We start from the raw sequence: 25,096 nt of genomic DNA, 5'->3' as shown, positions 1-25,096 counted from the left end.
TGCAGAAAACTCATAATATCTTCCACAAACACCAGTATACAATCCTAAGAATCTTGAGATAATGGCTGTTGTCTTTATACACTCCTAATGTAACTACCCACTAACTGGCAGACTAATTTATGAACTAGTCAGCAAAATCAATTATGGATGGAGCTGTTTGGTTGTCATGGTAACCTCATGTAAATCTGAAAGAAATACAGTAACTAAGACAATTCTATACTAACCCCTTTGAGGTGTATATTTATGGGGAAATAACTAGCCAACTCCCATTTAAACTATAAACAATGTCATGATTCATAAATCATAAATACCTATACATTAAAATTCAACATACTCTTAACTTAACAGTACTGTACTGGTATGTAAGACTTGGGCCTGAGATGATTAATATGCCAAAATGAATAACAAAATTCAAGGTGGCAAATTAAATTTTTTTTGTACCTGTCATCATCATAATCGCCCATAACCCACCATCCACTCGCTCAATGTAGTGCAACCTACTGATGACTCTACTCGGCTTCCCGTATGAAAGTACTGGCCACACTTTGGGGATAACCACAGAACCAACCTCACATCAGATACAGCAGGGATGTGACCATAATAACTGTCCCTGTAACCTAATGCTAATAAGACAGGCTGGGCTAGTGATATCTCTTGCCACACCACTAGCATGTCAGGGAAGGGAGGGCAGGGTAGGCTAGGGCAGGGTAGGGTAGTGCAGAAGAAAGCAATGTAGAGTAAGGAAGAGCAGGGTAGGATAGGGTGGCTGGCAGAGGAGCATAAGGCATGGTATGGGCAGGATAAGGTAGGAGAGGGAAAGGCAGGGTAAGGTAGGAGATGGAAAGGCAGGGTACGATACGACAGGGAAGGGCAGGATAGGATAGGACAGGAATGGGCAGGGTAGGGTAGGATACGACAGAGAAGGGCAGGGTACAACAGGGAAGGGCAGTGTAAGGTAGGGTAGGACAAGGCAAGGTAAAAGCGGCGTAAAGTAGGGTGAGGTAGGGTATATTACGGTAGGACAAGGCATGGTAAGAGCCTGGAAGGATAGGACAGGAAAGGACAGGGTAAGATAAGGCAGGATAAGGGGAGGGGAGGGTAAATGAAGCCTTGTTTACACTTGAAGGGTACACAGTATTATGATTCCCCCAACTCCTGTTTCTGCCATAAGATGAACAAGACTGATGCGAAAGTAAGTGTGTACAAGTCCTTTCAAAACTAACATATCAATATGAAGGCATCTTTTTTTTCACACTTGGTATCTTCACACTGCAAGAAATAGCTCTTACAGAGGTTTAAAGCAATTTCTATCGACTCTTCAGTATAATTAAGTATATCTTTATTTTATTTTGTGAACTATTTTACACTGATTACAAAAAAAAAAAATAAAAACTCTTGTGATAAAACAGTTCTATCCTGGGGTCACTAAAATGCTCTGGTTAATTACAGAGCTATAATAAAAACTCAATTACAACTCTTTAACAATGGATTTGGCATATTGACACTTCAATCCCAAATATTACGGTTTTAAGTACATATTTTTCATCTAACAAAGTATCATACCATCAGACCCAACTACTCTACTTCATTACCACATTCAATAATTTCTACAAAAACTATAATATTCTCTTAAAATATATATACTGTGCTATATTATATAAACTCTCAATACCCTTAACGATTTAAGAGTATATACACATATACCTTCTATTTCACCATTACAACATTTGCTGCAGTCAAACTTATATGTATGGATGATATTATGTTACTTAGCAGCCCCTATTAAGTCAGCTTTTCTATCTAATGTACCCTAACCTGCTCTAATCTAAGCTATTCTAAGCAAAGCTAAGCACATTCTAGCCTACCCTACTCCAGTGTAAGGCAATGTGTCCAGGCATTTTGAAATACCCAATTAACAGATCTTGATTTCTGGCTCTCTTTTGTTAACTTTTTGTGGAGGATTTTGGTTCTTTCTTTCAAACAAGTAAAGTTATCCTAACCTAACCTCTCCTAAACTAACCTAACCTAAATTACGATATTTTTAAAGGTAGTTTTCCATGATGCACTCGTTAGCCCCTTTTTAGCTGATGACTTCTTTCCAAACTGCATGGCTTTCCCTGCAGTATTTAAGTCTCCTAAAGCCTAATATTTAATGCAACATAATCTAATTTAATTCATTCCATCCTAACCTAACCTGATTAACCCAAACTAACACTACCATAACTAATGCATACACTCCATTCATCCTAACCTATCGTTTCAAATCCCTGTGAGTCTAAAATATACCCAGCTTTCCACATTCCACAGATCTGAGAAATATTGCAGCTTAGCACAGAATGGTGACACTGAAATAAATTGGCACACAGTCTTATAAAAATATATGGGGTGAAATTCTTGCTATGTATAAACTCTGTCACTGGCTTCTATACACAACAACATCAAGAATATGAATGAATGGATAAATATAGATATTCTAATTCTACAGCATCAGGATTCCATTACAAGTGACATGTTAAAAAAAATAACAGATGTAATGCAGAAACAAATATAAGTATGCAAATTTACAACAATGCAACTACTGTGCTATTACTGTTACTACTACCGTAATAATAATACAGTAATAATAATAATAATGATAATAATAATAAATAATAAATAATAATAATAATAATGTGGCAATAATAAATATTATAGTACCGTACTTAATGAAGTAATATAGGGCCATAATTCCCTGGTCCGAACAGGCTCCCTTGTAATTTTTCCTTTCTAGTTTACTGGTATTTCTGCACAAAATGCATGAATATTCTTTTGTGTGATAACTTCCGTAAGTTGTACAGATATAAAAGTAACAGTAATAGCCTATGATGCATGAGACTATTATCAGGGTCCAGATTATTTATGGGTTAGACCAATCTACTTCCCCAGATGCAATTACATGACACAGAAATAATTGCCAAAATAAATCGCTAAGCCACTGGTGTCAAGGAGCCCCAAAGTCTGTATGAATATGACCCTTAAAGTTAAATGAGAACAGAGAGATGAGGGAAGTCTTTGTGAGTCCTGGTAGTCACCTACGACTACTAACTCTAACTGGGCTAATGGTAAGGAAGGCTACGATATGTGGACGTACTATGTGGCGTCCTAGTGAAGGCTGTCACCTGCAGATGTTAATACCACACCAGTGATTACAACTGGACTTGCTGACACAACAACTGACTGCTCTCATCATAACCTTCAAAAGGTTTGGCTAGTTCTCCCTATTTCTCAATCCCTGCACAGTTTAGGATTTTTTCCTGCTACTCCCATATGATTTGATTTAACTGAGAGACGCACCCCATCCAATGACAGTTAACTTCAATCATGGTTAACTTGTATATGGTGGCTGAGTTACTTCAGAATTTTCTTCTGGCTTCTGCCAGACAATTACAGTACATTCAACTGAGGTAAACTACCCTTCCTTTGAAGACAAAGGAATATTTTGTGGAGACTCGTGTTCCTCACAGTTTACAGATTAACTGCTTAAACCTTACCACCATAGAGGGAAAACATCTGTTACTCCTGAGTACTGTGCAGAAAAGAATTAGCCTGCCCTTCCCAAGGATATGGGAAGGTTGTCAGTAATCCTGGCAAGAGGAAAATCAGTTTAATTATCTCCATCACTGACGTCTGAGCCAGAGTTGTATCCGACCTGTTCCTTCCACCACTCCCGCACCTCCCCTGACCCTGAAGCAGAACGTGGCAGCGAGGCCTTGTTGCTACTGATGTCCACAGCCGACCCTGGCACCATGCCTGCCCCAGCTCCTGCCCCTGCCCCGACTCCACCTCCTTCACCACTTTCACTCACATCAGGCAAATTCTTACCACTACCTGCAAAGACAGGCAGAAAACATGATTGTGTTTATCTAATCAATCATTATCATTATCATCATAATCACCATCAACACTGTCACCATCATTATCATCATCATCATCAATATTATCTACATCCAACAGCAACTCATCATCATCATCATCATCTTAAAGTCTCTTTCCCACCCAATCCTGGGGTGGGGCAGGATCAACAAACAATGAAAGAGTTATCATCATCATTACCACCATCTCAACCTTCTTTCCACACCTCAATCTGGGGTGAGGACAAGAAAAGAGAAAGTAAAAGTGAGAGAACTACCAACAGCATGAGTAAATTAATACAACACAACTGAGTTTATCTATCCATCCATCCATCCATCTACTGCCTGAAGCTGCATACTGTGAGGGGGAGGCACTGACAATAGGAAACCCAGAATTGATTACTAGTAACATAAAACCATACACACAGTCCACGAAAGAAGAAATGCTAATACAATACACTTTACCAACTGAATATTAGTGAAAAAGAACTGAGGCTATCCACCTATGTACTGCCTGATAATGCATTATATGAGGTGGCCTTGAAAAAAGGACCCCTAGGTACTTCCATCCCTACTCAGTACAGGGTGAGGAAGGATCAAAATGTGAAGAAAGAAAAAGTATGAAAGTAAAACATGGTAATTATAGGTCATATTTAAAATGAATAAGGGTTTCATAGTGCATCTTCCTTATTAATTTATTTTGCACACTTGACTTCAATACCCACTTGTATGCTACTGACTCACTCTATGTCAATATTAAAATGATACTACAGAGTATGCTAAGGTGTATTATGCAAAATACTTTGCTAGGAAGAGGTGCTCTGATGTCTCCTATCCCAATTAACATGCAATCTTCAAACAAAACCAGCTATTGCCAAACACCTTAATCCAATCTGGGGTGACCATACACAGACTGTCTCCACATCACCCTGTCCTCTGCTATCTGGTTGCCCTCCCTCCAAGTCACACCCTCCCCTCTTATATATCTCTCCACTCCATCCCATTTCATCCTTAGTCTTCTCTTCCTCCTCACTCACATAAACTCTTCCAGTCAGTATCTCATTCTTCATCTTCTCCACATAGCTAGCCACACCATATTAAAGTATTTTTCTTAATGCTTTCACTCACATCCAAATACCACCATCAAAACAAAAACTGCCCTGTATTCCAAGTACCCCACCTTGTGACCTAGCTTTCCTGATCTTGGGGTCATGGTGGCGGGGGTGTTTGTCCCCAGGGCGCCCCAGGCCAGCATCTACAGGAGTGGCCGGGACAACTAACTTGTTACGCCCTGCCTCTCGAATGCTGATGAGCGAGTCTGTCCGGGGCAGCATGACAACACCTTGCTTTCGTCGCCGCTCACCTTCCTGTGTGGGTGAGAGGGAGGGTGTTATGTAGGTAGGCAGGTAGGTGAGCAGATAGACAAGCAGGCAGGTAGGTAAGCAGGTAAGCCGATAGACTGGTAGATGGATACCATAAGTATTGCAGACAGGTGAGTAGATAGACTGGTAGGTGGATACCATAAGTACTGCAGGCAGGTAAGTAGATAGACTGGCAGGTAGGTATTGTAGGTAGGTGAGTGGATACACAAGAAGGCCAGTTAGTATAGTTAGTTGTGGCTGCATGATATTCATTAAGTCTTAGTTCTGAGGTAGGAATGAGTCTTCAGGGTGACTGTATTTTTTTTACTCTAACTTGGCCCAGATTTTCATCCTTTTGCAGTTTATTTCAAATACCGGTAACACAATGGCAGAAAAAGGCAATACTGTGGCTATACATTCTTTTCAGAGCATCTCTTCATGACAAGCATCATATTCCAATGCCAAAGTATTATGTATTCTTACAATTCACTACTCATGGAGGGATGGCAATTTTAGGCCAAATTATTGTAAAGAGAGTACAGTCATATGAACCTACACTCTGACTACTTCTGGCCATCAACTGAGGTGACAGGGGTTGAGGATCTCTGTCAGGCAAAAACATACTGACCATACATACCTTGGTAACTTTAACATCAGGCTCCTTCTCTTTGTCCTGTGCCTGGCCTCGCCGGTCCTCGTACATCCCAGGCACCAACGGTTCATTTGTCTCTCGTAATCGCGCCAGGAGTGATGTCTGTTCCTTTTGCTGTGGGGGGATGGACCAAGGTTGGGCTGGCAACCACTACAGAGTTACAAATGCTCTCACTCTGAGTTAGGTGTGTATGTATGTATATGTATATATATATATATATATATATATATATATATAATATGTAGTTGTATGGATTACAGGTGCTGTAAATGTTAATGGACAATGTACCATACAGGGTAGTACTGTAGAGCAATATTAAATGTAAATGGAAGTATACCATACACAATTCTGGACTGTGTGAAACCAGATGAACTGAGTGTTTGTTCAATCACAAATGCTGTGCTGCTATAAAGAAAGGGAAAAATAAATGTGCTCCAACACCCCTATTTACATGTATCACATGACACATGGTACATGAAAAGCGATTACTTTCTTAATTCGGTAGTTTTACTTTCTTAATTACTAAACCTGTACTATTAATACAAATATTACTAATATCCAGTACTGTACTACAGTCATGATCATTACCACTGCAAGCCTACAACCACTAATACCACCTTGACCACTACTACTTACAGCCCTGATCCGCTTGAGGCAGTTGTCAAGCCACGAACGTATGGTCTGCTTGGCCACCTCCTCCTCAATGATATACTCCAGTTCCTCTCTTGCCAACAGCTCCTCCAGCTGTAGTGACTTGCGAATGTCAACACTTCGGTACGACAACATGCTGGCGGCAGGTTGTGGTAGTTTGATGAGAGGTTTGATGGGATAATGATACCATACAAATTATGGAGGGGCTAAGATTGGAATAATGGACCATGAATTTCATCATCATCACCTTAACCTCCCATTTCCCACCCAGGATAGGGTAAGGTAGGGTTCGAAAAACAAGTACAGTAAAGAAAAATGTATGAACGAGGGAGAACTTGTCAAAGCATACCTGGTGCAACAGACCACACACTCATTTACTAGCCATTTAAGCCACTGGAAACCTGACTTCATCTCAAAGGAATGATCATCTGCACATACAGTACTTAAGGGAAAACTGAGGCTGGAATACTGGAGTATGGAAATTAACATGCTCTCACCATAATCTACAGACCAATACAGAGTGGCTGGTAAATAGCATTCCACTAACAACTCACCTATTAATATCTTTTGTGTCATAGGGATGGCTCAGTCTGTTGGTGTGGGCTTGGGTGTGAGAGTGGGAGTAGGAAATGAATAAATGATGCAGGATAGACATTAATAGTGCTGACCGAGCCATCCCTGCAATACTCAAGCATTCACCAGACAGAGTGGAGGAGGAGCATTGTATAATATGTATCGTCCTGTATACAAATAAGGCTATGAAACTAACTTCAGTACGTCGTGGAAGGTTACGTCATCACCATTATGCAGACGCTCCAGCTCGTAGCACATGTGTTTGAACAGCAGGCGGTCCTTCTCAGGGTCTACCTCAAGCCGACCTTTTAACAGCCGCAGGATGAACTTCACCTGTATCCACAAAATTACATCCATTAAGGCCCTACCCAACATTTTTCACTGCAGGTAAATAAAATCCACCTAGATTATAATATAACAGCATTAATACTTATGCAAAAGAAAATGTCTGCACATTTGTAGCTGTTGCCAGCAAATGAAAAAAAATCACCTACAGGATTATATAGTTCATAGTTAAGGAACATGTTGGACTAGTGGATACAATGCAACAGTCACAGCAATAACCCAGCATTGTGTGTCCATTTAAACCCTGTGAGGTGACTAAATATTTTCAGTCACATAATGCCATCAACAGGTGTAGTTGGTGATAAACCCTTAAATGTACCGTACAAGAGCAAGGGAGGTAATATGGGACTGGCTATTACTGGTTTATACTTAAGGCAATATAACCCATACAATGAAAAACATGGAGCATATCATTCAGTGCAGACTTATGGCTTAATTGTTTCAGACATTAAAACATTTGTAATCCTTTCTTTCAGATTCCTTATTTTCATTCAAATTTGCTCCATCCCTTGCATTGAAAACGTTAAGCTTCTCATGAATTTTTCCATTTTTTTTCACCCCATATCCACCCTTCTGCCTATCCTCTCAACCACCCTGCCCCATCCATACATTCACCCACACACCCAACAGCTACACCCACCTTCCTGACGGGTATAACGCCACGCTGGTTGACGTCAACAATGTTCCAAGTGTTCTGGAAGTTGCGGATGTCAGCGTAGGACAGCAAGGCATCCTCCTCATTAGAGTAGAACAATGAGAAGTTCTCCATGATGATAGCTGCACACACACAAACAGGAGAACAGTTACCACACTATCTATCTATCTATTGCCAGACGCCATAATCCCGTAAGGGGTGGCCATTCGACTCTTGAGCTATCCCAAAGCTGCAAAATAATGGGCTGTGTTCTAAGTGACATAGCATCTATTCCCCAGTGACTTAATAGTATATTTGGCACAGTTAGCATCAATAACATACAAAGGGATCCTGAGATAAAATGTAATGTATGAATCACTAAGGAAGAAATGCTAAAGAATCTCCAAACCCTAGATATTATGGTCTTCTCTGCATCAAACAGTAACAGAAAAATCATAAGATCTGTTGTTCTTTGCTTCCCATGGTACTCCTGCCCTTTTTAGTTCCTTTAATGCAGTGACAGTTTTCTTATTTCATTCAGGTATCACCAAACACAGATATCCAATTTAGGGGAGCCATATGGATAAGGTTACTGATGCCTTTATGACAAGCAGGGAATACATGGATAATATTCTTCCTTTTTCCCTATTCTATGGTATAAAATAAAATACATAAAACTTACACTACTTAGTTTAACTGATATACTGAATGGCTGATAACAATATGCTGGTAACAAGCACTGAATGACGATGACAATACTGGTAATAGCAATCATAAGGTGTACTGGTAAGGATGATGACAAGGATGATAATGACAAAACATGATTAAAATCAAAAATAAAAAACAAAAATAAAAGGCTCAACCCTTAAACCTCAGAGAACAGCATCACTATTTTACTCTAGGTAATGCAAGCCAGCTTTACTTGCGTCTGAGAAAAAAATAATACTGAAGAGCCTAAACACTAGGAACCATATCTCTAGCTGGGAAACCTCCTAAAGACTGAAGGTTAAAACATCCACCCAACTCACCCACAAGAAGGTTAAGGACGATGTATGTGATAATAACATAGAAAGAGCAGAAGAAGATGAGTGATCCGGTGAAATTCCCACAGTCGGTCTCCCAGTAGTTGGCCTGATTACCCAGTGTACAGAAGGGTGGAGCCACCATACAATCATGCATGATTTTGTTCCAGTCCTCCCCAGTTACAATGCGGAATAAGAGTGTGATGCCGTTGGTAGCAGTCTGGAAGTTGGCCTGTCTGTTGGTGGTGATATGGGGAGATTAGTAATGGGTAACTAGAGGGTGGGAAGAGGATGAGAAGGGTGGGAATGAATGGAAATATGAGACAGAGGGGAGAAACTGATTAGTGTGACATGGGGCGATAAGTGTGGGGGAGACTCTGGAGGGAAAGGGAGGTAAATATTGGAGCTAATGAGGAAAGGGAACAAATTATGGAAGGGTGACTGGTGGAATAAGGTGGTAAATATGGGAGCTTGGAGAAATAGAAATTAGTACAGAATGAAAGGAAGACCATGCATGCATACATTACATATAAAAATTTTGAAGGGTAGTTTTATCGTACAGCATCCCTATTAGCCTGATTCCCTTAATCCTTGAGTTCCCACAAGGATTTTACCTCATTTTCCTTGGTCTATCTGCAAAAACTCTCCATTCCAGACTTGTGCAAAAATTTACCCAGTTACTATCATACAGTTTCTGTTCCAGTCTGCAGACATTATCCCCTAAATGCTAGAGTTTCATGACAGTTGGTTTGCTTATACCTCACAGAAGTGGGACATTCCCACAACTTGAATACTAAGAAATAGCTGTATGAGATTCAGTGAGATTTAGTTATGAAGTAGGAATCAGTCAGTCTCTTTTATAGACAAAACAATCCTATAATTTGACTACATCTGGCAATGAACTAAGCTGCATGGGGCAGGGGATTTTCATTGTTACATTAAAACACTAAACTATGCACCATTATACTTCTCAACCATGATGCATACTATGGAATACTGAAACCTCACCTTCCAATGCCTTCCCCATACTTGACAGTTCCAAACAGTATACATCCAGCCAATGCATAGGACAGGATGAGCAAAAACATTCCCATGATGATGAAGAAACTCTTGTACACAGACACTCCTACTGTCAGCATCAGCATTTTGAGGGTGGCGTGTTTGCCCGTGATGGTGAAGAAGCGTAGGATGATCACCATGAACCCAAACATGTGCGATTTGTCCGTCTGTTGGCGAGTTGGGGATTGTAAGATTAATGATATGTGAGAGGTTCAGTTTCTGTCTTTCTCTAATTCACTCTCTCTCTCTCTCTCTTTCTCTCTCTCTCTCACCCACCTGTATAGTGTAGTTGAGTATGATCCAAATAACCCCCAGCACAGTAACAAACAGGTCATATCGATTCCTCCTGCTCTGCCAATACCCTCGTGGTGTGAACGCAATTAACTTCATAACAACCTCCGCCACAAACACCAGGTTCAGGAGCGATGAAACGACTGCTAGGGACCTCGTTGGCTCCTCCTCTTTGTTCCACTGCCAGCACAAGGAGTGAATGTGTTAATGGACTGATGTATGCTTATGATAATCAGATGTTTTGAGAGAAGTACAAAGCCTTCAATAATCATCTCTCTCTCTCTCTTTCTCTTATACTATTACTGTTACTATTCTACAAAACCTAAATAACTGTATTTCTGACAAATTTCAAATTAGTTAAAGTTATTCTTGCAACTGCCATAGTGCCTTTAATGGGAGACTTCTCAATTGCTGTTGTCTTCTCCTGCAGTCCACCATTCTCCTTTAGAGGGATAGGGAGGGAATTGAAGGACATTTGTATAAATGAAGCTACTATATGAAGGCCTTCCTCTGCAGTGCCAAACAAAGTCTTGCAAGCATTTAATAAATAGTCTTATATTTCTGATAAATCCATAACTAATACTAACTGCAACACACAGAAGACTGCTGTTGATGATGACGGAGACAGCCACAAAGCGCTTAAAGTAGATGTTCTGTGTGATGTCATATATGAAGGCACGGAAGGCCCTGCCATCTGGACGAGGAGGCAAGTGCAGAGGCTGGGCAATTTTCAATCTCTTCTTCAGATCACACCTGTTGATGAAGAAACTTATAAATGCAGTAATCCCTTATCTATACAATACATCTATCTATGTACAATATCTATGTATGTATGTATCTACCTATCTGTCTAGTTATCCACCTATGTTGTAACTGGTGTAAACACCTACTGTATACTATATTACTGTTCTATGTTATCTCTCATTTTGTATAATCATTAGCACTTTAAGTAATGCACTAATGTACTACTGAAAATACATGCATAAGTTGCACTACTCACCACCTTCTCTGGTCAACAGTCAGCAGTGCTGTGCCCTTGTTCTCAGAGTAGTTTGCAATCACTACACCCACAAAGAGTGTCAGCCCAATCATACACCCCAGGAATACGAAGATGTGGATGTATACAGTTGATGCCTGTGAGAAGCAATGCATTTTTACTTAACTTACTCTACTTGTTCCTTGGGATATTCCTTAAAGGTGGTTTCTTATTTCCTAGAACACAAATGACATCCTCTTCCTCATTATCATCATCAACATGAGACTTAATATCATCTACAGGTCGTGTGACACCAGTATATATATAAAAAAAATAGAGCAAAGCATCAAACATTTATTCTATGACTACCTGACAATACTGTACTTCCTATACAAACTATCCACAGCCATCAGAACTATCAGTTAAATACTTCTGTCAGCCAGCTACTCTAGACAGAACTATTATTTTCTAAGCATATATTCTAAGCTGTATTTATAAATAATACACAGTACCTCTTTCCTCTTCTTACTGTAGTGCTAAGTTCACATGGCATCATCTATATAAACTGTGCCTTACTACTATAATGGTATGTCACAATCAATTTACAAAATGTACCCAAACTCCTGATGGAGAAAGAGTTGTGTAGTGATTCATTTGTTTGTTAATATGTTTACTCAGGTATGTTAGAAACTTTTTAAATGATACAAATGATATAATACGAATTACTTGAAAAATATCCCTATGCTCCTCGTTAATTAATATTTTGGTTCTCCTCACACAAAGTCACGATCCAGGCACTCCATTATTTACTATATTTTTTTACCTTTTAACCCTTTCTTTCAGTGCTGATATCTTTTATATTTTTCATCTACAGGCTTCTTCATTCAGCTCAGGAGAAACTTTTGCAAATGAATGTGTTATACAACTTTCATTAACTACTCAGCACAAGTGAAATAATAATGGTGTCCTCAGGCTGAAAGGAGTTCACCATCAACAAAAGTCTGCAGTCATTAACATGTTACCATATGTGAGCTATGGTTCACCTTATGACAGCCCTTCATGCTGCAAGAGTGAAAGGAGGTTGAGGATTTGAACTTGGGACAAGATGATTACTGTACTTAACCAGATATAGGTGGACTGGTGGAGCCATTGAATTGTGATTCAAATATAATTATACCTGTGTCCTGTAGTAGTAGACATGAAATAAAATAATGAGACTTTTAATCTAATACATTTGTATCATATGCCTCAACAAAAAACAAAAACTTCTATACTTTTCTCTACACTTTACACACTCCTGACAAAGCCTGAAATAATGAAAGGAGTTCTGTGGCCCAGTCTGTATTCACTTTAACATAACTGAGACTCAAAATAACACATAATGCCACAAACTTTTTTATTTTATTTTATTTTATTTTTTATTTTTTTTTGCATTAACGAAACAAAATGAAAAGCAATTAATTTGTGCCCATCCCTTCTGGGATTGATGTGAGTATAGACAGACTGCCATCTCCACAAACCTTGAAATAAAAAAAGGTCATAACCTGCTATGTATTAACTGCAACACTTGTCATGTGCAAAATAACTCAAACTTTGCCACATATTTTTACATCTTTCCTTATTCTGCAATTCTTTCAACACATAATCTAAAATAACACAATTTCATAATCCACAAAGCAAAACCTTTTCATACATTTTGACATACCTCTGCTAGTGACTCACATTTCAATACAACTTCCACATACTTCTCTATGGGATACTTTCTGCTACACAAAACATCAACTAGAACCTAAACAGAACTCTGATTACCCAGAAATAATAATTCATGGCGGATCACGGACAATGGAACATAATTGCCATCCATCAATTCACCATCCAATCCAGTAATTTATTCTCATCAGGGGCATCGGGATCTGGGGCTAGGTTACTCACTCCATATATTTAAGGCATGATCTGTCGTTATCATGAGCAGCAAGCAATAAACACCAATTATCTACTTATCCTGAGTGTTAGATACCTGGTGGTCTAGCAGGATAAGGTGCTCAATCTAGACTTGGTCTGTGAGAGTCTACTTCCACATGATTGGGGATAACTGTTCACATAATGTTGCTCTGGGGTTGGCAACAGGTCACCCTCGCCTTAAGTGTATGAGGTAACCTACTCCCAGGCCTCTAAGCTATTGATGAGGCACACAGTACTGAATTAGAAGACTGATGGTTGGATGGTGACTGGATAATCAGAGCTCCAATATACACCATACACTGACCACGATGTAGGGGGGTAAAAAAGTACCGTAATAGTCAATGCTTCACCATGACATACAGTTACAAAATACAATGCTCATGTCCACAACAAAACATAACGTACAACAACTCAATGCAGGTTCATCATGCTAACCACAATGCTTGCAATATAGTGTATCCCCATCCCTGTTTCTGATCTACATAAAAAAACAAAGATACCAGTATAGTAAATTATAAATGAGGCAGACACATGATATGATGAAAGTACAAAATGCAAGGATATACAGAAAACAATAAAGATTTTGGTAAACACAAAAGGAAACGAAGCAAAAAAAGTAAGATAATGTTTTACAAATATAGAGAAAGAAGCACTGAAATACATACTATGTGGGTCATGAACAGAACAAGAAATAAGAAAGACATACAGAAAAAAACAGAAAAAATAAGGGAGACGGGTCACAGACTACTATTATTTCGGTCAAGAATCTACTACTACATACTACATACGTAGGCTGCTTCCCCCAAGGAAAGGGAGGTAGCCGAGACAGGACGACACACTCCCCATTTACTCATCCATTCAAACACATTCATTCGCATCTTAGCCCCAAACGGAAGAACGGACAGATCCTCACCGCACCACACCGCACAAGGGTAAACTGCGCAATGCAATCAGTGACATCTGCAGCAGGGCCCGACAGCAGAGCTGGTTTACCCCTGCCACATCATAACAGACTCATCCCCTTACCCACATCTGACCTGAAATAGCTGATCAGACCAAATGCGGGAGAATATCCACTCAGGGCTGCGTCATCACTTATTCATTCACAATTTCTCTCCATTTATTTCTGTCACGCACAGCCCCTCTTCCTTGCTCAACAGACATCCCTCTCGCATCCAGCACTCTCTTCACACTGTCCATCCATCCTATTCGTGGTCTTCCTCTCAGCCTTACACATCTCACATCAGATCTAGTTATCTTTTTCACCAATCGCTCATTATCCATTCTCTCCATATGCCCAAACCATCGCAACACCCTCTGCTCAACTCTACCAGCCATCTCCCGAACAACTCCAGTTCTCCTTCGCACTTCATCATTCCGCACTCGATCCATACGCGTCACTCCACACATACTCCTCAGACACCTCATCTCCATTACATTCAATCTTTTCCTCTCTGTTACACCCATATTCCATGTTTCAGCCCCATATAATGCAGTCGGTACCACAACACCCTCATACAGCCTTCTCTTTACATCCACTCTAAGCGAACGACATCTAAACACTTTTTTCACTCCTCCCAGCACCTTTCCTACTTCATTTATTCTAAACTTCACTTCAACATCTATTCTTCCATCCACAGCAAAATTTGAAACTAGATATTTAAAACACTCTACTTCCTCAAGCAACTCGCCATTCAAAACTATATTCATCTCCCTACCATCTACCAACCTCGTATACTTCATCACTTTACTCTTATTCTCATTTACTTTCAATTTCCTCCTTTCACACACCCTTCCAAACTCCTCTACCAACTGTCTCAATCTCTCCTCTGAATCAGCCACCAGTGCAGTATCATCTGCAAACAGCAGCTGCTTCAGATTCCACTCTCCACCATCAACATTCACCAGACTCAGACCTCCACCTAAAACTCTTGCATTCAGCTCCCTTACAACACCATCTATGTAAATATTAAACAACCAAGGCGACATCACACATCCCTGTCGCAGCCCCACTCTGACAGGAAACCAATCACCCACAGCATTTCCCACTCTTACACACGGTCTACTATTTACATAAAAACTTTTCACCCCTTTTAGTAACCTACCATCAAGTCCATACAATCTTAAAACAGTCCACAAAGCCTCCCTATCAAGTCTATCATACGCTTTCTCTAAATCCATAAATGTCCAAAACACATCCTTGGCTTTCGCTAAATACTTTTCACACACTTGTCTCACCGCAAACACCTGATCCACGCATCCCCTCCCTCTCCTAAAGCCACACTGCTCATCACCAATCACTCCCTCTGTACCCTCTCTAACTCTCATAATTAACACTCTACCATACACCTTACCTACAACACTCAACAGACTTATACCCCTAAAGCTAGTACATTCATACTTATCACCCTTGCCTTTATACAACGGGGCCACACAAACACTTGCCCAGTCAACTGGCACCATACCTTTCACAAAGCACACATTCAACAATCTTACTAACCAGTCAGCAATAGTCACTCCACCACCCTTCAGGCATTCCACAGCACACCCATCCATACCTGCAGCTTTCCCTGTTTTCATCTCCTTTACTGCCTTCTCCACTTCCTCCTTCGTGATCAAAGAATCATTCAACTCTCCCAACACATTTATTCCTTAAACCCTTCCATCCGCCACAATCTCAGCCACCCTTTCCTCCTCTACATTTAACAATCTTTCAAAATTCTCTGCCCATCTCTTCCTTACTGCATTCATCTCAATTAACATCCTTCCATCCCCTGCTTTTACTCGTTCTTCCTTCCCAGACTCTCCCTTTCGCACCCTTTTCACCTCCTTCCAAAACATTTTCTTATTCTGTTGAAAATTCTCTGTCAGCCACCTACCCCACCTCTCATCTGCTGCTACTTTAGCATCATGCACAGCCCTTCTCGCCCTATTCCTCTTTTCCTCATACCTCTCATATGACATCTCATCCTTCCTCTGCAGCCACACTTCATATGCACGTCTCTTCTCAGCCACAGCCATGCTTACTTCCTCGCACCACCATTCACTTCCTTTTCTTACACCACCACCCACACGTCTCACACCACACACCTCTTCTGCATGCCCCACCACAGCACTCTTAAATAACTGCCATTCCTCCTCCACACTGCCATTTTCCCGATCTTTCTCTGCATTCCACTCATCTTTCAATTTCTCCAGATACTTTATCTTTTTCTCTCTTTTATCCAACTCACTCACTTTCAAAACCTCCCTGCCACACCTAACCCTCCTAGCTCTCACCCATCTCTTACCTACTCTTAACTTTCCCTCCACCAGGTAGTGGTCAAATATACCTCCACCCTCCCCTCTCAGAACTCTCACATCCAACAATCTTCCTATTACATTCCTAGACACAACCACATAGTCCATCAAAGCTCTATCAACAACCCTTCCACCCTCCTGTCTTACCCATGTATACTTATAAATATCTTTCTTCTCAAACAGCGTATTTCCAATCACCATCTCTCGCTCAACACACATCGCTATCATTCGCTCCCCATTTTCATTTCTTCCAGGCACACCATGCATACCAACTACACCTTCAACTGCTACATTTCCCACTCTAGCATTCAGATCTCCCATCATTACCACATTCACATTTGCTCCAAAACTCTGCAGACACTCATCAACATCATTCCAGAAAGACTCCCTCTCTTCTTCATCCCTTTCACTACCAGGCCCATATGCACTCACAAACACCCACAACTCACGTTCAAATTTCGCTTTCACCCACATCAGTCTCGATGACACCTCCTTCCATTCAATCACACACTGCTGTACTTCCTGACTCACTAACAAGGCCACACCTTCTCTTGCCCTTCCTCTATCACCTGACAATCTTCCATTCACACTTCCAAACATAGACTCACCCTTCCCTTTCATCTTCGTTTCACTCAATGCTAACACATCCAACTTTCTTCTCATAAACATTCTCCCAATCTCCTCCCTTTTAGCCTCAATCGTACTACATCCACGCACATTCATAGACCCAATCTTCGGGGTACGGGGATAACTCCATCCCCCATCCCTTTCTCTGGCCTGTCTCTTTTTAGGAACTAAAAAACAGAGGAGGGGGTCCCTAGTCCCCTCACCCCGCCCCTTTTAGTCGCCTTTTACGACACGCAGGGAATATGGTGGCAGTATTCTTCCTAACACAACCTGGCCGCAGAGTAGTAGTACCACCCCATAGTGCAGCCAGATTGTGTCCCCCCCGCCACAGGGTCAAGAATGTTTACCATAAATTTAACAAGACTATGGTACCTAGCTCACACACCTGCTTAGGAAAAAAATCAACAGGTAGAACAAATAATTGCATAAAACTGGACTACCCAGCACCACAATCAACAACCATGCACAGCCTGTTAAAAGAAAAAAAAAAATCACAAAGTCTGATGACAATGGGAAAGAAACATGGATGTTTACCAAGACACCTCCAGCACCATGATGTGACAACCATGCACAGCCCTGAGTGAACACAGCTTTGCAGGAATACTTCAACAATGAAAACAACAATACTAACTACACAGCACAATGCAACTACAGTGCAAGGGGGCATCACATCATCATAACTTTATTTCTCCCTCCCTTTTCTTTTTCTTTTTTTCTTTTTTTTGTCAACTTACTGTCAGGGCATTATCCAATTAACCAACACCTCCATCTCTTAATGAATAAGCTAATTGGGGACAAAATGTACTCTGACCTTTGAACAACAAATACTTTTTCATTGACACTTAAGCTGATTACTATGCAACGTAAGCAAATCTTGCAGTATGAGAAAGTTGCAGTCAGCCTGTAATATAACTGTGATCCCCCCTTAAAACATCATCATCACCACAACATTACAACACTAAACATCACAGTTAACTGTATTCTCACGTATTTTCTTGCCATCCATTCATTTCCGCATATGGCACATTAATTTCCTCTTGTATGTTATTCACTCAAAATATGTTGATGGAAAAATAACATGCAAGAGCAAAATGAAGCTAAATAGCAGAATAAACTGGTAAGGAAGAAAAGCTAGGGACCTCTAAAGCCCGTGAAAATATGACTCCTTGATAGCTATGACAGGCTTACTACTGCAGTTAAGTGGTGGCAAATTACAGTTTTCATCCAATACACAAAAATTCCTGCCATAATCTGACATTATCCACCTTATTTTCCTCCTAATTCTGAAAACATAATAAAACAAAGGACACTACTATCCATCTACCCAAAATACAGTATTACATGAACTTCTGCAGGTGCATATGTCCTTATAATGCATAGGTTATACCCTCTGACTATCTTTACAGTGATGCTAATAATCCTAAACTCTCATCACAGTCATTCCCCAACCTTACTACTGTCACATCCCTTCTAATTTTTTCACTCCTTGCTTCATCACTCATTAATAACTAATCTGGTACTTGTCAAAACTAATACATCACAGATCTGGTTATCTCACTAACACACTTTTGGCACATAGAATGCAGTGTAAAGAGGCATGACAGGACAAAGAAAACCTCAAAAGGGTTTATACAGTATACTTTTTTCTAGCAACTTGGTTTTGGTCATTCCCATTCCAAATTTGTACTATACCAATACTGTATCCAGGACTGAAGTAGTAAGCCAACAGACACCAGCAACATGCAACACTGACAAGGTAATCAGCTGGTGAGAGCTCTACTAGGACAACATGCACCTCACCACCACCGATATTAAACACAACATCAACACTATTCCAGTTGGCCCAAACTTACAATGCCAAGACGAATCTTGAGCACATCTCGAATGTCAAGCCATCCCTTGAATGACAGTACCTCAAACAAAGCCAGCATCGCACTGCCTATGTTGTCAAAGTTGAAACGGCGTGGGTTGGCCCTGTGTTACAGGGATGTGAAGTTAGTATGAGATGGTGACTGGTAAGGCAGTCAACCAGTGATACGATTACACAGGGGAAACGAGCGAAAGGGGAAGCAGGAGAGGAAAGTGGAGGGAAGGCAGAGCAAGGAGAAAGGAAAGGAACAGAGAATGACAGTGGAGGAAATGGGAAGGTAAAGGAAGAAAGTAAGAGAAGAAAGGAACAGAAGAAGAGAATGTGGAAGAAAATGGAGATATGCTTGTGTAAATTAGTGGAAGAGAGAGCAGGATAGGTAGGTAGATGGAAAGATGAAAAAGAAACTTAAGGATGGGTGAAAGTAAAACCCAAAAGTAAAGATTAAGAGAGGCTATCTAACAAATCAGATTAAAACAAATGCAAGAAATTTTATAATACATAATACCTGTCTTCTCTCCCCCACTCCTCCCCAACTCACCATACACGAGGGACCAACATGGCAGGATGCTTCTCATCATCCTTAAGCTCCAATTTCATCTTGGTTACAAATATATTCCGCACAAACACCCCAACACAATCCTTCCGCTCCGTGATGGTCTCGTCATTGCAGCGGGCCAGGGAACCGCCATACCTCTGAACCCCATAGCTTGCGAAGACGAAGAGCAGCACAATGAGCAGCACTGATACCTGTCAGGGAATAGCCAGATAATTAACCACTTCTGTTTATAGTCACTGTCATCGTCACCATCATCATCATCATCATCATCATCCACACTTCCCACTCACAGGTAGAGTGAGGCAGAGTCCTGAACAAAGTTGACCAGAGGAGTTTATGACTGGAGGGGTGGAAGGGTAACCTACCTCTTGACCATCTAGCTCTGTGTTAGTATCATATTTGACTAACTAATGAGGATTATAAAAATGACAAAAAATTACTGACTAATGTGTTTCAACAGCAAAATTTTTAATTTCTGCTGTTAAAGACTTTGGGATGGCATATTCAAGTTTTCACCAACTCATTTTAGCTTTTTTTTTCTTACATAATGCTTAGTTTCAATTAGTACTGCACGAAATCATTCATACTGATTACTGATATAGTTGCTACATTCTGAAAAGACATTAATTATTTCCACAAAGTTTCATAAATTAAAAAAATTTCCTGCTAGAGTTGAAGTTAAGCACAACCTAAACAATCTTCAGTTCACTGACAGATAAGCAAAATTTATATGGTAAGGTGGTTGATGGCACTCAACATGGATTTTATCTGCTGAATGGATTAAACGACAGGCATCATTATTTGCTGCAGAAGCAACTTGCTTCCTTTTTTAACCAACTATGTGAAAATTTGACCAACCCTGAGCCATGCACTGGGGGGAGATGACCCCCAACCCCCCAAACTGGGCCATCCCTGGTCCAGAAAGCAAGAAAGAACCTGATAAAACAAATTTAAAGACAGTCCTTATTAAACTAGGGGTTAAAATGGGATGTTTCAAAATATTATTGTCAAAAGGCTCTCCTAATGGCAGTACCGTACTCAATGCGGTACAAACATTACAGACACAGAAACAAGCAGTCTGCATTATACAACAAGGATGTTTGAAAGTACTGTATTACACTTCCCATACAACTGGTGCTGAAAGTTGGAACACTGATACCTTAAGTTGGGAGGAACAGGTACATGAGTTTTTTACAAATGGAAATGTGTAGGCAATTTTTCTGCTCCATTATGGAATTAACAAAAAAATAAATTAAATAAAATAACACCAAATGAGTTGACTCCTAATAGGAATTTACTGTAAACAAATGAAAAAAAGTGATGAACAAATAAACTCCAAAATGAAATGCATATTCACAAAAGAAAAAAAAAAAGTGTACTAACTAGCAAAATCTCCTTGAATCCCTTGCAGAGCTCCGAGACAACCCTCCGCATGTGAGGCACCAGATTGAAGATGCGGAGGGGGCGGAGGCAGCGCAGGATGAGTAACAGCTGAGCACCTGATTGTGGAGGCACATGTTGTGGCATCCAGCATGAGAAAACCAGTGACACCTGTAAACACACCTTGTTATGTTATATACCATACGCACACACCTTATAAGGGACTTACACACAAAGCATCTTGGGGCCTTCCCTCATACGCAGAATCTCACTCTTATAAACACACCCACATCAACACAGCAAGTTTTAATACCCATGAATAAAGTAATACATGGGGAAAGGTCGTTTTTTCAGAGACTAAAACAAGTGTACATCACCCCACAGATCAGCTGCCTTTTACAATCCAAGAACATGGCTTGTATATTTGAATGGAGCTGCCTACCTGTGAGTGCAAAATGGCCAGTACAATACTCTAAGAACTGATAGACACACACACACACACACACACACACACACACACATAGGTTTTTCATTCATTCATTCATTGCCAGACACAATGTATCCCAGACAGGGTGGCCAAGGGCTTAGAGTTAATTGTTTTACAGGGAGGGGCACTAATCCTCCACCAACCCCACATGACACGTAGGGATGCCAACAGCATCTGGTGTTCCCAGGCGGTCACCCATCCAAGTACTATACACACACACACACAAAGCTTGCCAATACTTAAAACTGCAGTATTATGATTTATCCACACAAAATTAACTAGAATTACCCTGAATAAAATCCTGAAGTCTATCTGCACTAATGAAAGATGTTACTATTCCTGAAAGGATTAACCTCATCAGTATGTTATTATCTCCTTTTTATCTTACTAGCTAACAGATGAATAAACAGGCCTGAGAGACTTACAAGTACAGTATAAATAAACAGAGCCACAACACTTACAGTAAAGATAAACAGGTCAAGTATGCCAGCCATGTCCCTGATGAGAGCCTTTGGGGTGAAGAGCAGACCATCAGCCAAGATCTTCAGACCCAGCTCGATGCTCATGAAGACCACAAATGCATACTCTGCAATCTGCAGTGTGGGAGAGAGAGAGAAAAAAGGTAATGAGATGCTTGTTATTACTGTCATCATTATCATCATCATCACAATTGTAATCATCATCATCAAATGACACTAATATCATTGTCATTGTTTGCATTTACTATTCACTTTCTACTGCCATAACCATCATCATCACTTCTATCTACAGTACATTTATCATTCATCATCATCACCATCACCACCTCTAACTCCAACTATCATCCATCCTTGCCTTCAAGCACCCCTATCTACTGTGCATCTATCCTTGCCAAAACAAAACCCACCTGTAGCCATGGTTGGTTTGTGATGCGATACTCTGCCGTCTCCATCATGAGTGCAATGCACGAGAGGGTCGTAACCAAGATCATCACCCAGTCTAGGTACGTCACAAGTCCAAGCAGGTTACTGATGAAAGGGAAATTCAGAACATAATGAAATATGAAAACAATATAACTGTAGTAGGAGGCTTTCTGGCAAATCTTTCTTCCTCATCTCCAATATTGACATAACATATGCTGATAAAATACAAGAGAATGTTTATCATCATTACCATCCAGACCCTCCTTCCCACTTAAAAGATGGAGTGAGGCGGGACCCAGAAACAAGGAAAAGAACTATCAACAGCATATCCAGTGACATGGCCCACACAATCATTCACACACCATTCAAGCCCCTCGAATTGTGGCTCTACCACATATGCCTAACCACCTGCACATATGAGGCCCTGGGAGTCACAAGGATGAATAAGCCATAACTCAGTATAGAGATGACTGAGGTTAAAGGTGTGTTGTCTTCTTTTCTATGAGTCAGTAATCAACCATGAGATTAACTGATGAACTTGGACCCAAAAGATACGAACCTAGCCTACAAAAATATTCAGTATACAACCTAGCTAATGTCTATAATATAAAACTAAAAATGCCCATGGTTGTCTGACTTGCTCTTGTCTCTGAGGACCTCTGATTTTATGTGCTTTTCTTTACATATGTACTGGCTAACTAGAGTATAAATATATAGTACCGTACATTAAAAAAAAAAAAAAAAATTGAAACAGAAGGCTAACTGATGCCCTTCATACATTGTACATGGGCCAGATGGTCAAAACACACACACACACACACACACACACACACACACCCACACCCACACCCATACACACAAAACAGTACTGAAAAGACTCAAAACAGGTTGCTTACTGTAGACGCTTGTACTTAATCTTGCGTTCTTTGCCCGTGATGGGATCCTTGTGTGATGTGTCGTAGCGTGAGTACACCACCAGCTGACACACGCGCCGGAACCGACTCTCACGACCCACTGCAAACAGGGGTGTGTCGAAGTACGGGTGGTTCTCACGCAAGTCTTCCTCTCGCTGGTTCCTGTGCACGGTATGGGGTTGGTGGACAAGATTTAACTTTGTGGATAATCAATTGTCTAATCTGTCTGCCTGTTTATTTTTCTTTCTATTGTTATTACTTTATCTATTCAAATGGCTGTCTGTGTGTAGTTTAGGACTACTGGATGAGATTAGCTCTTTGAGTTGAAGGATATACAGTGTCTAATTTGTTTCACTATTCAACTGTCTTTCTATCAGTATTCACTATCATCTTTCTGTTTATCTAACATGCCTTGATATCTGTTTACCTACCTATTCATCTATCGATCTTTTATATATCTGTGGCTATACGTACATACATACACACATGCATAAATTTTGTAAGAAATGTTTTATATGACTGTATGGGCCAGCTTTTATTTACCTGACAGCTGTTCTCTAAGCTACATAGTCTCATGCAGCAATCCAGTTACGTCTGCTTACACTGAGGTGCCTTCTCAAAAACTTTTCCCATGTGCCCCTTGGTCTATTTGTAGCAACTATTTCCTCCACATTCAGATCTATACAACACTTCACTCACTCCAATGTAGCTGTCTATTCAACTATCTATCTATTTATCCATATTCCTCTCCATACCTATCTCTCTACCTATCTGCAATTCACCCAAATGTACCTGCCTATTTATATCTATTTACTTATCTATCTATTCAACTGCATTTTACGTATCAGTTTACAGCATATGTCTTCCCATCCATCTAATTTATCACCCAGTTCCCACCCAGCTCACCTTCCCTCCCCTTACCTCTTCATCTCTGCCTGCTGCCGTTTAGCCTGCAGCATCTTGATATCGAGGTCCTGCGGTTTGCGACTGGCAGAGGTGCGGTTCATGGCTCCGATATCACCATTTTCTTTGAGGTGGTCATAGTTCTGTTGTTTCACCTTCACTGACCCACGCATGCTTCTCCGAATGGATCTGAGAGACGTGGCACGAGGATACATATCAACATCGTCACTATCATTATCATTACCTCTAGTGTGTTGCTCCCTCCTAGCAACTCTCTGACAGGAAATGGCTATGGCAGCTTGGGAAGATGGTGGAACCATATACAGCATTACCAAAAAAGAAGAGGTGCATAAGCTGATTACATCCCACCATATGTTTGAATATGGTATAGATTTTATCATTTGTACTGTACTGGGTGGGTAGACTCAAAGTACATTACTTTAAAAATGGATACTTACTTGTTCTCCAGACGGACAAGATGTTTGTTGGAGAATGTGGGCTGTGAGTGGATGCCCTTGCCTGGCAGGGGGATCTGGCCAGAGTCACCCAGGAGCAGACGCTGGTTGTTGGCGTCACTAAAACAAGAAGGTCATGGTTTAGTGATGGTCTCTGTTGATGAACAGTTGGCTATTAAGCAGTTCTGAGAGTTTGTCTGGTTGATTACTAGTCTCCGACTAGCATAATTCAAAGTTTAGTTGCCAGGTTAAGAAATTACTCACCAGATACAACAATCTGATATAT

General features: G+C 40.5%; 1 protein-coding gene across 1 annotated transcript in view; it reads right to left on the bottom strand.

The window, feature by feature from the left end:
- Positions 1–2,852: 2,852 nt before the first annotated feature.
- Positions 2,853–25,096, bottom strand: part of na (sodium leak channel non-selective protein na) — a 48,804-nt gene continuing 26,560 nt past the window's right edge. Inside the window, exons 14-32 of the mRNA XM_080266194.1 lie at positions 24,814–24,930; positions 24,374–24,544; positions 23,435–23,614; positions 22,523–22,643; positions 22,098–22,229; positions 21,153–21,320; positions 19,752–19,960; positions 19,197–19,317; positions 11,479–11,612; positions 11,066–11,231; positions 10,464–10,658; positions 10,137–10,354; positions 9,135–9,364; positions 8,113–8,249; positions 7,324–7,460; positions 6,540–6,690; positions 5,889–6,017; positions 5,071–5,257; positions 2,853–3,867 (exon numbers count right to left, since the gene is read on the bottom strand). Of these exons, the coding sequence (XP_080122320.1) occupies positions 3,644–3,867; positions 5,071–5,257; positions 5,889–6,017; positions 6,540–6,690; positions 7,324–7,460; positions 8,113–8,249; positions 9,135–9,364; positions 10,137–10,354; positions 10,464–10,658; positions 11,066–11,231; positions 11,479–11,612; positions 19,197–19,317; positions 19,752–19,960; positions 21,153–21,320; positions 22,098–22,229; positions 22,523–22,643; positions 23,435–23,614; positions 24,374–24,544; positions 24,814–24,930 (3,127 nt within the window). The 3' untranslated portion in view covers positions 2,853–3,643. The remainder of the gene's footprint in view (positions 3,868–5,070; positions 5,258–5,888; positions 6,018–6,539; positions 6,691–7,323; positions 7,461–8,112; positions 8,250–9,134; positions 9,365–10,136; positions 10,355–10,463; positions 10,659–11,065; positions 11,232–11,478; positions 11,613–19,196; positions 19,318–19,751; positions 19,961–21,152; positions 21,321–22,097; positions 22,230–22,522; positions 22,644–23,434; positions 23,615–24,373; positions 24,545–24,813; positions 24,931–25,096) is intronic.

Source organism: Coenobita brevimanus, chromosome 19, assembly GCF_032717465.1.
Source record: "Coenobita brevimanus isolate Jiangsu-jjx chromosome 19, ASM3271746v2, whole genome shotgun sequence".
NCBI classification, from domain to species: domain Eukaryota; kingdom Metazoa; phylum Arthropoda; class Malacostraca; order Decapoda; family Coenobitidae; genus Coenobita; species Coenobita brevimanus.
Note: the sequence above shows the minus strand (reverse complement) of the source record. Positions and strands in the feature narration are given on the sequence as shown.